The 15,046-nt window shown below is 27.8% G+C and overlaps 1 protein-coding gene across 1 annotated transcript; it reads left to right on the top strand.

Moving 5' to 3' along the window:
• The first annotated feature begins 4,504 nt into the window (after window positions 1–4,504).
• On the top strand, window positions 4,505–5,438 carry LOC100813653 (protein RESPONSE TO LOW SULFUR 3). The gene has a single exon (XM_003526733.5). The coding sequence runs from the start codon at window positions 4,911–4,913 to the stop codon at window positions 5,271–5,273; it is 363 nt and encodes a 120-aa protein (XP_003526781.1). The 5' UTR covers window positions 4,505–4,910; the 3' UTR covers window positions 5,274–5,438.
• Window positions 5,439–15,046: the final 9,608 nt, after the last annotated feature.

Here is a 15,046-nt window from a genome sequence, read left to right as displayed (position 1 = left end):
TGTCTACTTATTGTTTATTAGTAGAAATTGAATTTACACACACTACTCAGTGAAATAAGCTTGATCCCATCAATTATTGTAGTCTACTTGAAATGCTATTGACTTTCGAGGTTTACTTCAAATGTCTTTTTAATATGTTTGTTTTAATGATAAAATAAAAATTCAACTCTCGGGATCTAATTCACTTAAATTAAATTAGGACACAAAAAAAATGCTAATACAACATATTATCAGCTTATGTTAATATTACTTTCAGTTTGTTTGGTTGATATGTTTATAGAGAGAAAAGCTTTTGGGAATCTTGGTGGTGTTTTTTCAAAAACCAGGAAACCAAGGAAGACAGGCGCAATAAGTGGCCCTGTTATTTTTGGAGGTTAGTACTTTCTCTCCATGCTCACCACTTTATTTGTATTATTTGGGTAGTATGATAATAGTATATATGTTATGTGCTTCAAGATACAGATGATGTGGGGAGAAGAAAGGGCAACCACTTGGAGCAAAAAGAGAGATTTTAGGAATGACTTCTCACTTCTGCCACTAAAGGACAATCAAAGTCACGGACAACATTTCCTTAGTGAAGTTGGCAAAGGTAGATTTTTATTGTTACTTTGATTTTGATAGGGGAATTGAGAGGTAAAAATGAGCCAGAGGCTCAAGAAAAAGAAATAGAGGTTTATTAGAGGAAGGTTACTTTGCATATAAATACATAAATTCATCTGATATGGTGCTGGTAATAAATACTACCTCTTTTTTTTCATCAAATGTACTGCTATTTGTAGCAACACTTATTCATGAATCATGATGGAGAAATGATGACACTTATGCGGGGCTGAGCATGGAAAAAAAATCAAATTTAGGAACTAAAAATAAAAGTTATATATATATAATTTATCCCTTTCTTTTTTATTTCATCCCACTTCGCAACCCCACCCCACTGTCGGGAAAAAAAAATGTTGGTGCCGCTAGATGTGGCCACTGGCCAAAGCAAACCACAAAAGGATGATGCAAAATTTTGGACGCATTCTCTGCAAAACGTGTACGGAAACACACATCACATCACGCACACAATTTTAATAATTTTTGGCATCAATGAATTTTTATGGTTCACAATTTTTTATTTTAAAATATGACATTTTTATTAACTTATTGACATAATAATAATAAATTCAAAATATCACACGTATTATTAAACACCTCAAATTATTTTGAGTTTTTTTTAACAGCTCCGTTAATTTTTTTCTTTTTAAAAAGGTCAAGGACCAGTTTTTTTTTTCTTCTTTGCTTTGGCTAAGGAAGAGTTTGTTAGGGCTTAAAAAAATATTCTCATATAAAATAGAATAAAATATATTTTTAGTTTCTCGAACATTTTTTAAGTTTTAGTTTTAGTTTTTTTTTCATTTTTTATTTCTCTATTTTTGAAATAAATGACTTTTTTATTTTTTTTTCATATTTAAAATAGTTTAAATAGCACTTTATAGATAAACAAAAAGTATTCAGATAACCTTTGATAAATAAAAGTGGTGTATTTCAAAATTAAGGATATAAAAAATTAATAAACAAAAAGACTAAAAACGAACTTTAAAAAATTTATAATGACAAAAATGATTAAATTATAACTTTTTTCTTCCTTTATTTTTTTAATCTTTGATTTTGGTTTTCCTATTTTAATACTCACATTTTAGAAAATTTATAATTTTAGTTTAATCCTTAATTTTGTATATTTTTTATTTCTTTTATTTTATTCTACCTATTTCTTTTATTTCCTCAATTCTATATTTATTTAAAATATCATCAAAAAATAAATTTTATAAATTAAAATTTAAAAAATGAAACAAAGTTCACAAAATCGTAAATTTGATGAAAATTATAGATGTTTTAAAATATGAAGACTATAATTAAAAATATAAAATAAAAAGACAAAAATTAAAAATTGAAAATTAAAAGATAAAGACAAAAATTACGGATTGAAAATTAAAAGACACCAAAATTACAATCGTCTATTTAACAATTTGCTTCGGAAAATGTGGATAATTTTGGAAAAACAAATGTAAATAGAAGTATGTAAATTATATATATATATATATATATATATATATATATATATATATATATATATATATATTCATCCATTTTTTTCTTGATATTATATCATTAACTATTAAGAATTGATCATTAAAAACTATTAAGAATTAAATAGTTAAATTTATAGCAATGCTATCTTTTAAACATAGTCATTGAATATCTTTCCGGAATTTCTAGTTTTTTAATAGTTGTTAACTAATGATAAAATGTTTCTCTAAAAAAAAAAACTAATGACAAAATGTAGTCCTCTAGGATTGGATATAAGAAAAAAATTGGATTCACATTAATTAAAAAAAAAGTTAGTTAATCATATTAAATTATATCAATTTCAATTAAAAATTAACTTATTTTTTATTAAAATTTGGTATCAAAAATAAAAAAAATCATTAAAACTATCACATCAATTAAATAAAAATATTTTAAATATAATAACATTAAATAAGGTAAAGTTAGTTAAAAAAATTCTATAAATGTATTTTTTCTTCCTACATTTGATAAAAGAGGGAGTATGTTAGAAGTGTATTATAGAGTGTCTTTTTAATACTCTTCAAATAGAAAATAACAGTCCTTTCACTTCATTTGTATGTAGGGGTGAAAATGAGTCGAGCAGCTTGTCGAGGGCCTTTGGCTCGACCTATGCAAGGCTCAGTTCGGCTCTGCTTGTTTACTATAAAGGTCAAACTCAAGCTTTTTAAAAAGTCTTTTTAGATAAAAAAGGTCAAACTTTGTTTAACTACTAATAATAATAATAACTTTATTTTATCAAATCTTATCTTATCCATATTTTATTCCATCTAGATTTTATTTCGTCCAGATTTTATTTCATCAAATCTTATCTTATCTTGTCCATATTTTATTTTATTTCGTTTATAGGCTTGGAGTTAAAATATATTTGTGAGTTTTAGGACTGAGGACCTCTATAACAACAGCAAGGTTTTAGTTTATGGAGTTTTTTTTCGGATAGGAGAATAATTCTAGGATTTTAGAATTCCAGTTTTCATTACTGTTCATGCACACTGTTCACGTAGAATAAAATTCGTTTTCTGCAATTTCGTTTCGGCTTCAATCTACAGTTTCGTTTCTACTGATTAATGGAAGGCTAAGTCTCCAGCATTGTTTTCTCTTGAGGATCAAGCACAACTCTCTTCGTTTAGTAATTTAATTTAGGGTTAGGTTAAGTGGTTGAACTAATTAAGGATAAATTCTCGTAACCTATGATGAGAGACTGCTTGTGAACCAAGGGGAAACATGTTTTAATTCTATTATTTTCTAATTCAAATTTGCTTGTTGTTTAATTTACAAAAACAAATAACCCCCCAATTCGTTACTGTTTTATTACTATCTGTTATGAACGTTTGGTTGACCATTACTCGTTGGGAGACGATATAGGATCACTTCCTAGATACTGCATTCTTAATGTTTATTTGATTCAAGTACGACCTCGATCAATAGTATATAAGATATGACTTGAGTAGACTAAGATGAAATTATTGTAGATATATATTTTTTTAAAAATATTTATTATAATTATATATTCAAAAAATTGGATTAAAAATTGTTAATTTAACTAATAATAATTTTTGTTTGGCTATATTAGTGTAAATCATCTCTGATCCATACATTTTTTAATATTATGTTTTTTTTTTATTTTCTTTTGATATACTTTGTGCTTTAACGACTTGAATTCAATATGATTTTGTTTATCAATTATTTTTGGATTTGTACATTACCTATACGAAAATTTATAAGTTTATTTTTTTAGTTAGTATTTCACTAGGTTTTAAAATAATTAATTAATCAAAGATATCTTTAAGCAAACTTTTAAATAGGCTCGTGGGCCAAGCCAGACTTTTATGTAAGTCGAGCCGAACCTTATAAAAAAGTCCATGACAGATAATGAGCAAAGCTCAAGCCATACGTATTCAACTCAAGTCGAGCTCAAGCCTAGTAAAGTTTGGCTTGACTTGACTCATTTTCACCCTTATTTGTATGTTATTTAATTTTGATTTTAAAAATAATAAAATAATTAATCCTTTCATTATACTTTTCCTTACATATAATTATATTTTAATTCTTTCTATAAATATTTTAATTAAATAAAGTGATCTTATCATAACAATTTATATTATTAAAAACACATGTACTACTTTAAAAAAGGATGAATAGCCAGATTTATTATTAAAAGTATAATGCGGTAACAAATTAATCAATAAAAAATACAAATATAGTTATTAAATTTGTAAAAAGTGTGACAAACTAACATTGTGTTAAATCTGTAAAACTATTTTGTCATCAAATATAATGTTTAAGAATCAATTTAATGATATATTATATTTTTTTAAAACCAATTTAACATTAAGTTGCAAAATTTAAAGACTAATTTTATCATTATATTATTTATATGACTAACTTATCATATTTTTATAAATTTATAAATAAGATTTAAATTTTTATTTTTTTAAAATCAATTTACCAACTCCTCCCATTTTCAATTACAAATTGGAGTATTTATCCTTAAAAGTTAAGGATGTAAAATACAGTTTGACCGAAAATAGAAGAAACAAGGTATAAGAAAAGAAAAAAGAAAAATAATGCAAGCAATTAGATCAGCAACTTTGAACGGGATCCCCGGGTTAAAAATCTTTGGGGTTGAAAACCAGGTTCATTGAACCTGGACACACCATATTCCGCTCTATTTATACCCATGTCGCCACAGGACTCAACCACAAGCCTCAAATAACCTACCAAGTTTCCATCATCGTATCTGTCACTTCCAAATATACACATTTTCTATTTTGTTCATAGAACTTTAATTTCAGAACCATTAGATGGTGCTGACGATGATGGCGGCGATCGGCATCGGCATCAAGCAAGAGAAGAAAATGCCAACGGTGGTGGCGGAGAGCGAGCTGAAGAAGCGGAACGAGGAGCTGGAGAAGGAGCTCAGAGAGAGCAAGGAGAGGGAGGAGCAGATGAAGCGCGAACTCCAGAGCGCGTGGGAGAGGCTGCGCGTGGCCGAGGAGGCCGAGGAGAGGCTCTGCTCCCAGCTCGGGGAGCTCGAAGCAGAGGCAGTTTACCAGGCGCGTGACTACCACGCGCGAATCGTCTCTCTCATGGACCAGCTCTCACGCGCTCAGAGCCTCCTCCTCAAGACTAGCGCCTCCTCCATTTCGCTTCCTTCCTCCTCCTAAATCATAAACATATATATATAAAAAAAAATTGTAATAAATTTTTGCATTTTCTGGTCAAAGTCATTGTGATTCTTAGATGTATATGATGATGATGATCCATATCGCCGTGGATCGAATCTGTTAAAATTTTGGTGGATGATTGAGAATAGAAGTTTGATTGGTTTAGAGTTTTGAGACTTTAATTAACGTTCATAAGCTTCTCCGTTCTGTAATTATTAATTATTTGTTTGTGTCCAGAAACAAGACTTCATTGCCTCATTTTCGAACGTGAAAGTCAATGTTATTATTCGATTAGACAATGAGAATGAAAACGTGGAGCTTGTGAAATGTTTTGAATTGTTCAGATCTCAATTTCAAATAATGGCAGGATTCGGGACGCTACTACAGCTAGATGGATGTTTCGACACGAAACTCTCTGAAAATTAAAAGCAATGGTTATAATTTCAACGTGTCAATATTCTTTTTAGATAAGAAACAAACAATCTGTTGAAAGATCAAAACCAAATTTAAGCCATTCCAGGGAATTTGGTTCGTACTACATGTTCTTTGGAAAATAAATATGGAATGGTTTCAATATTCAGCACGTTCTTGAGTTTTTGTTTTGTAAGGATTCATGAATTAATCGGAGAAAAGGAAAGGAAAATGAACGGGGAAGGAGAAATTCCCCGGAGGATCTCCAGGGTAGTGGTGACCGGTGTTTGCCAATTATCTTGGAGATTCCACGAATCGCGTGTTGACACGTGGAAAATGATCCCTATCTTCCCTTGCGTGTGGATGATGTTCCCCACCAGAGGGAGGCAGAGAAAAAATGGCTGTGTAATGTGATCGGCATTAATTGGAAGTGGAGAATTGGTCCGGCATTGTGGCCACTGAAAGCTACGACCCAAAAACGTGAAATGGTATAGTAGCAATCAATCATGTCGTCGTGAAAAGTTCTCCTTTCCCATTCATATTCCAGCCTTAATCTTTTTATCTCTTTTTCGTTTTTGGATTAGACTCTTTTAAATAAATAAAAATATATTTTTTTCTTGTAAAGTGCATTATAATACTAAAATTTAATAAATGGGATCTTTTTATTTGCTCCAATTGGTTTTCTTTGAATTTAATAAACATGTGTCGTCACTTGTCAATATAAAAGTTTTTATTTAATTAATTATTTTTAAGATAATTATTATAAAAATTAATAAATTTATCACAATTTCAGTGCATGTTATTTTTTTCTTGTTATAACATATTATTTCATTGATAAGGACAGGATCCAAGCAATCTAAATTGATTTTATCTTATTGTAGAAGTTTAATGTATATTTTTTTTAGGTACTTGGGCACTTGTAATTAAAGAGATGCGTAGCCTTCATAAACTCAGTTTACACGTAACGTCAACCTCAAGTCCTCAACATGCAACAATTTTCCTCGTTAAGATTGGTGTAAACTCTAAACTTCCTAATCATTTTGAAAAACTATCACAAAATATATGCTTGCTTCCATTGGCACGGGTCAAATCTCTCTTTTTGGAGTAAAATTCCTCCATGGCAGAAGACTAGAATATGAATGAAGAATTGAGAAAGTCTTGTTTGATCTAGACGAACCACAATCGTCGTCGTAGGAATCTCTTAGAAATTTCTTTAACCGTCAGACGTGATCTACAAGATAATTATATTTTTTTTATAAAAAAAAAACTTATACCCACTTTCAATTCTCGAAGTCAACTCAATTAACCAATGAGATTATCCGTCGTCTTAGCTGAAGAAAAGTGAGGATCCATTCTCATTTGATTTACCTCTTTGAGATATATTTTGCTTGTAACACTTTAAAGTTGCGTGTCAATCTTATAGCTATGCCATTGCTATGCTTTTCGATTGTAAGATATGTAAAGTTATGAAAAATAAAATACTCTTCAAACCAACGTGAAAACTTTTTGCGGATAATTTATAAAACGTGAAAAATAAACATTTAATTGTTCATTAGATTCTGTAATCCCGCGACATATCACAACATGAATTATTGGAACCAAAAACCCTTAACATAAGTGTTAATTTGTGTTGTTTAATCAAATGATTTAGAATTTGAATTTAATTGACTTTCGGATATAAAATAAATTATATTAAAAGAAAAATATTTTTTTTACATGTGTTCGTAGTTTTCCATGTTAATCACCGTTTCTTCTCAATAACATAATTAGAAGAAAAAAAAATGAATTCTTACATTTGTTATTTCCACTCTTTCTTTTATAATTTTTAAAAATGTCCTTCAACACTAAAAACGTCGTGCATGTTCGGCTTGGGTGCTGTCAATACATGACAGTATCATGAGAAGAAAGGTCACTTCTTGTGGCTGTGCTATTATCTTGGTCATTTATTGGATTTAGCCAGGTCACTTCTTGTGGCTGTGCTATTATCTTGGTCTGGTGGTTGAATGAAATGTTTTGCTTTTAAAAAAATTTAAAATATGAGGAGAAAGGTGTATAATATTATCTCTCAAGAGAAAATGTATTTTATTCTAAAATATATTAAGAATAAACATTGTACAAAGATAATAAATTACAAGTTATGAGCTTGTCTGAAAACTTATAATTTATAAAGTAGTAAAATAGGATAATCTATCAAACACTTTAATTTAATCAAACTAATTAAATAAGCTATAAACCAGTTTAATGCGATATCAAACACACTCTTAACTAGTAAAATAATATTTCCTCTATTTTTAAATATAATACATTATTTTTAAAAATTTATTATCCCTTTTTATAATACTCTTTTTAATTGTCACCTGCATTATTTATTTTTATTAAAATATTTTTAATTATTTTAGTCCATAAATAATAACTGTTATGAATTGTCTCTTTCTCTTTCCTATAAAGACAAGAGAATAGCAGAGTTTAGTTTTTAATATTATTATTATCTCTTTGTACATTAATTATTTAAGGGTGGTTTTGGAAAAAAATATTAGAATAAATGATCATTTTAATAATTGAATATATAAAGTTGTAATAATTTAGTTCCCATGGAAATGAAAATTCTTATTTAATCCTTAAATGGGTAAAAAGTGCAACAATTTCGTTATTAAAACTATTTGTTATTTAGCTTTAATATTCAACCATCAATTTAACATTAAATTATATTTTTTAGACCAATTTAACATTAAGTTGTATTTCAAGCATCAATTTATTATAATGTTGTACACAAAAAGTAATTATTACATTTTTTACACATTCAAATATTAAATCAAAGTTTTTATTCTATATTGTAACGGTTTACATATTCAAAACTAAAACCATGATTTACTCAAAATATTACAATTATAAAAAATAGTGTTAATATTATATTAACCAAATTTCTTAATATATGCGAATTATTTAACAATATCTTATAACCGGCACAAAGGAAGTATATGATTTTGAAAGAAGCCCGTTACATTGATTTGCATGTGAAATTAAAGTAAAATATAAGAGAAAGGCCAAAAATTACATTATTATGATCATCAATTTTTGACTAGCTTGCTTTAATAGATGTTGCATTCTATTTGTCAAATGTGAAGTATGTTAGTAATTTTGGGTCATATATATTACATAATTGAATGAGTTATGATCATTATATTATTAACCAAAATATTAAAGTAGTCTAATCAATATAAAATTATAGTTAAGGATATATATGTCATGAAAGATTAATTGCATAAATATCATCAATGATATTAATGAGGGACCAAATTATAATTATCAAATTTGGAGTAAGGGATGATTACCGACGTTATGTCCCTTACTTTTTCTCTTTATCCGTAAAAATTCAGAGAAAAAAAAAAGAGAATTTTCTATATTTGAAATATCATAAAATCAATCTTTTGTCAATCTTTCATCATTGTTTCATTATGGCTAATCCATGTAGTATTTAATTTTCTTGATGATTGTTTATTAGAATCAAATTAAGCTCATTGATTAAATCCCAACATTTGAAATTAAATCCCAACAAAGTATTATCTTAATCTATTAGCTAATTATATACCAGACAACAAAACAATAATATACATCCAAATATTTAAAAATCACATTCACATCCAACTTTCATAACATATCATAATGTAATCTTTATTGCAACCATAATGGGTGGACTTAGTTTTTTTAAATGTTAAAGTAGAATAAAAAGTTGTTCAACTTGGAGAGTGTACCCTAATTGGTGAATTGTTGTTGTGACTTTGGAAGCTTGCCCATTGGCGCAAGCGAAAAGTCACGTCTGCACATGACTCCATTGGTAATACTATGTTGCCACGGAGTGCTGAATCTAAACGGTTCAGGACCCACACATAAATGGCGTCCAAGTATTTGGCAACCGTACGAAGCACGTTAGCAATAATTTATATATAATATAAATGGTCATTCTCTTCTCATCAAAGTTGCAACTTGCACATGTCCCACACCAGACTTTTCTAGTTTGAGTGAGAGAGGGAGGCAAGACTTTCGTTTTTGTAGAGAGTGGTCACAGGTCCGGTTGGTTCCAATTTAGGAAAATAATATTAATTGATTTGGATTATTTTTTAAAAATAAAGTCGACTTAAAATGAACCAATATGATCATATTTGGATTGGTTTGGATGAAGTCATCGAATCACTTAATATAGTAATACAAAATAAAGAAAATTAGAGAAAAAATTGTAATAAAATGAATGGAAACTAACGAATAATATTAAAAATGAGAATTTCAGAATTATACAACATAAAAAAATCTAAAGAGTATGAGTTTGAGGTGGTTTAGATTTTACATGTTCAAATTTAATATCCAAATTGATGTCTCGGGTTCATAATTTTTAAATTTTAATTGAATTGGGCAAGTTGGACCCATGATTATCCCTGCATTTTGCTATAAAAAAATTAAGTGAATAAATTATAATATTTCTTTGATCTTTGGTATATGAACTCGTACTTTTTTATAGGAATAAATTTGTGTAATGTTTTTAAAATAATTAAGAGAGTTAATAAATGTATAACAAGTGTTGGTGTAACATTTTATAAATAAATAACAAAAATTAGTGTAAAAATAAAAAATAAAGAGGGAAATCAAAAGAAACTTGACAATTTTCTTTTAAAAATTACTAAGTAGGTCCTGAACTAATTAAGAATTTTCAAATAGGTTCTTAAATTAGTTTTTTTAGTTAGGTAATTCATTTTATAAAAAAAATGAGTCTTTGGAAATTTTAAAATCGCTATAAATTGTCATTTTTTTACAGTTTTAAACCCAAGTCTAGAGACTCTAGATACTTACTTTTTTTTAATTAGAATAAATTTAATACAAACAAGTTAATGTAAATACATATTTAAAGTGTATTTAACAAGACAAATGAGTTTATTTTACGAGCTTAACATTTGTTTAACAAAAAGAAGGTTGTTTAGTGAGGAGTTTATTTCATTCGCTTGTAACAGTTTTTTAAATACTACTTTATGTTCCTATAGTATTTTTTTGGGTACATATGCTCATTTAGTTTTTAAATTTACAAGCTCCTAATTTACCATTTTTGCCATTTTTTGAATATATATATATATATATATATATATATATATATATATATATATATATATATATATATATAAATTAACAATTTAAAATTTCTTTTTTATTGATACCAATTAAGTTGTGGACAAATAATTAAATATATTCTTTTATATCATTTTATATTTATAAGTTGGTTTAAGAATTAAATTTATCAAATACTTTTAATTAATTCAATCACTTAAATTATCTCAATTCATTAACTTGTCTGCTAATTTCACTGTATACACCCTTAATTATCTGCTAATTATACGATACAGACCATTATTCTCCTCTTCAAACTACTCTATCCATCATCGCAATTTGCAGAGGATTCGGCTGTCTATTTAGGAGTTACTTTCTTTGGAATGATTATTATCGTTGTTTTGTTTTGGCATTTGATGTACTTGTCTTGTTACAATGTGTTGCTAATATTCTTTGAGAATAAATACTTAGAGAAACTATGTTTTCTTTTTTTGGAAAATCAAAGTTATAATTTGTACTAAATACTTATTCTAAACAAGAGGTACGAGAACAAACATTTCCTAATATAAACCCATTCATCTTTAGAATAAATATTTTTAACAAGTTAAATTTTAAGTGCATTTTAAAATAATCAAAATTTGACCTAATTACCAATGTAAATCAGAAATAGAAATAAATAAAAAAGTAAAAATAATTTTAAAAGAAAAGAAAAATTTGAAAGTACTTATAATAGTTTTAGTTTTTCAAAAATATAAAAAATATGCTGACCGTGGAAACATGTGTCTTACACTTTGTTTGGAGCATAGGAATGAAGGATGGAGGAATGTAGAAAACACTGGTTCTCTTCCTTCAATCGATTGATATGCTACTTTAAAAGGAAGGATGAAACAAATATCAGGATGAAAGCATTCGAATGTATGTCGTGAAGTCTAGGATTTTTTTATTTATTTTTTATCAAAAGGGGATATTTTTTCTTTCAAAATTACCTAATGGGGTAGATTTTTTATAAAAAAAATTAGAGGTTAGACATAAATAAAATCACGACTTTGTGTACTGAAGTAATAAAAAAAATAAAATACTAATATGAGTGTATTCCAAAATAATTTCATATATGAAGTTGGTTGCATTTATAAGGAAAAGAAAAAAAAAATACTTTTTTTAGTCAAATTATCAATGAAGTTGGTTGCATTTATAAGGAAAAGAAAAGTGTTTTTTTTAGTCTAATTATCAATGAAGTTGGTTGTATCTGTAGAGGTCAAATAGAGGATAATACATATTAGATGAATGAATAACATACTAGGATTAATCTAGTAATGGGGTTGGGATAGATGCACGAGAATTAAATTTGATCTTTATTATCATCTTTGAAAAAAAAATGCTAGACCAATGAAAATAACACATTCTTAAAACTGCAGAATTCTTTGAGGCATTTGTTACGCCCAACCCCAAAATTGTGTTGTGATGGACATCCACTAAAATGACATGTTGGCCTTCTTTGTGTCTTTCCCTTGTTTTTTAAAGGGTGTTGCTAGGTGCACCCAGCATTATTGTTGGTGCATCCAACACTTAAGGGAAAAAGATTGATATATCCTTGATCCGTAAGCCTAAAAAGTTGATCCGTAAAAGGTATACGGATCAACTTGATCCATATGCCTTTTACGGATCAAGTTGATCCGTATGCGTTTAATATCAACATATGGATCAACTTGATTCGTAAGCCTTTTACGGATCAAGTTGATACATATGTTGATATTAAGCGCATACACTTAATATCAACCAGGCATTTGTTACACCCAACCCCCAAAATTGCGTTATGATGGACATCCACTAAAATGACATGTTGACCTTCTTTGTGTCTTTCCCTTGTTTTTTAAAGGGTGTTGCTAGGTGCACCCAGCATTATTGTTGGTGCATCCAACACTTAAGGGAAAAGACTGAAATGCCCTTGATCCGTAAGCCTAAAAAGTTGATCCGTAAAAGGCATACAGATCAACTTGATCCATATGCGTTGATCCATATGCCTTTTACGGATCAAGTTGATCCGTAAGATTTACGGATCACCTTCACGCACACGCATCACAAATGCAAAGAAAACGCATGGACAATTTTGACATTTTAAAAAAATGCTGGGTACACCTAGTAATACCCTTTTTTAAATGACATGGCTTAAGCATCATCTTGTTGCGTACAAACGACCATTATATAATTAAGATAATTCACACATCTGAGTTAACGGTAAATTATAGGGAGAATTTATTTAAACTTATAATAAGTAATTTTAAAATAAATATTTTTAAAAAACACTTATTTAATATATAGATATGATTTATTTCTCAAAATAAACAGAAAATTATTCTTTTTAAAATACAAACAGTTCAGACAACACAAACTATATTTTTTTTATTAAAATAAATATTTTTTAATAAATAAATTTAAAGAAACTGCATCATATCATGGAAAAACATTTCCTACCAATTATTTTAATTTGTGTGTGAATCAAATGGGCAGAGTTGTAATTTGCGTAATTTTTTAGAACAGTACAAGTAACTGATAAAAAAAAAACTCAATGACATGAAACTTCGAGTTTTCACTATCCACGTTGGGGATTAAGTTTGTCTCCAACACAAGAATAAAAAGTTTGTCTATAACAAACAACATTGCAATTTGTGTGTAAATCATATGAAGCTGAGTTGTAATTTGTATATCATATTTTTAAGGTTAAATTACAATTTTGTTTTCCTTAATTATTAAAATTTATGATTTTAGTCCTTATAATTTTAATTATAAGGTTTCTTATTCTTATAAAAATTGGTGATTTTGGTCTTTCTTAATAAATTATTAACAAATAATTTTGATTAATTGAGTTATTAAGCTAATTATAAATTAATCAAAATCATTCATTATTAACAAAATTTGAGTAATCCTAATTTTCCACAACATTATATTCATCCTCTTCTCCACTAACATTTCTTTTACCTCCACTAATCACAGAAACACCACATTAATATTAATAGTATTTTATTTAAATTTTTTTAATGATTAATAATTTTTATTTAACTTATAATTAATTTAATAATTCTAATAGTCATAATTATTAATTAATAATCTATGAGAGTGACCAAAATCATAAATTTACAAAATCAAAGACTAAATATTATAATTAAAAATCAAGGATGAAAATCATGAATTTAGAAAATTAGAAGATTAAAATTACAATTCAACCTATTTTTAAAAGTACTACAAGTAAAATAACGGATAAAAAAAAAGCTGGATGACATGAAAATTTGAATTTTCACTATCCACGCTGGGGATAAAGTTTGTCTACAACACAAAAATAAAAGCCCAATAACCCTACTTCATTTTTTCCCCAGTTCCATTCCACGAAAAACAAACAAAATATAACACAAAAAGTAGAGTTTAATGGCTATAGAAATCACTGTCAGCATGGTTTTTAAATTAATGGTTATAAAACTCAACCAACTTATGATAAATAGTAGTTTGTGATTATTTAACAATATAAAACTATTTTATACTATCAAATAGATAACTTATTTTCTCCTAGAAGTATTATAATAGATTACATTATTCTATTCAGTAATTCTGCATATTAATTAGTAAATAACAGATAACACAGTTTTTAATTAATATTGTGAACTAATGATCAAATATCTAACACACAAAAAAAGAACTGTAGTTGTGGCCCAACCAACTATACTTTCCCTTACCATGCATCTAACAACTCTGCTGTTGTTGCATCCGGCACCTTAATTTTGACTTTCGTAATGGCCTATTCAAAATGTCAAATTACATTTCATAATGCACCTTCTTTTTTGGAATAACCAATCCAAAAGGTAAAAAAAAAAAACATTTTGAAAAAGATGTAGAAAGCAACTTGGAGGTGCAAGAAACGACCCAATTCTATTATTTTACATCCTTTGGGGTTCTTCATATAACATTGGACCTTTTACATGTAAAATTAATCTCTAAATTTATATATACAATTAAATCTATCTTGTCCACGCTCAAACCTTTGAAAATGGACTGAAAGTCATTAACATGAGTGGTTCAAAACTTGTCTTCAAGTATTGGGATTCAATCCTAGGTTTAAAAATAGAGTCACAACTCACAACGGAAGGTACCACAATAATTCAAAATGAACTGATCTAGTGAAAAAATTATTCAAGTACCAAATAGAAACCTCAAGTACCTTAGTTATAAGAAAATTAAAAATAATAAATTATTTTTCATTTGACCCAATCCAGTCAACAAGA

This window comes from Glycine max, chromosome 6 (genome assembly GCF_000004515.6).
Source record: "Glycine max cultivar Williams 82 chromosome 6, Glycine_max_v4.0, whole genome shotgun sequence".
Classification (NCBI taxonomy): Eukaryota; Viridiplantae; Streptophyta; class Magnoliopsida; order Fabales; family Fabaceae; genus Glycine; species Glycine max.
This window is presented reverse-complemented; position numbering and strand designations above follow the sequence as displayed.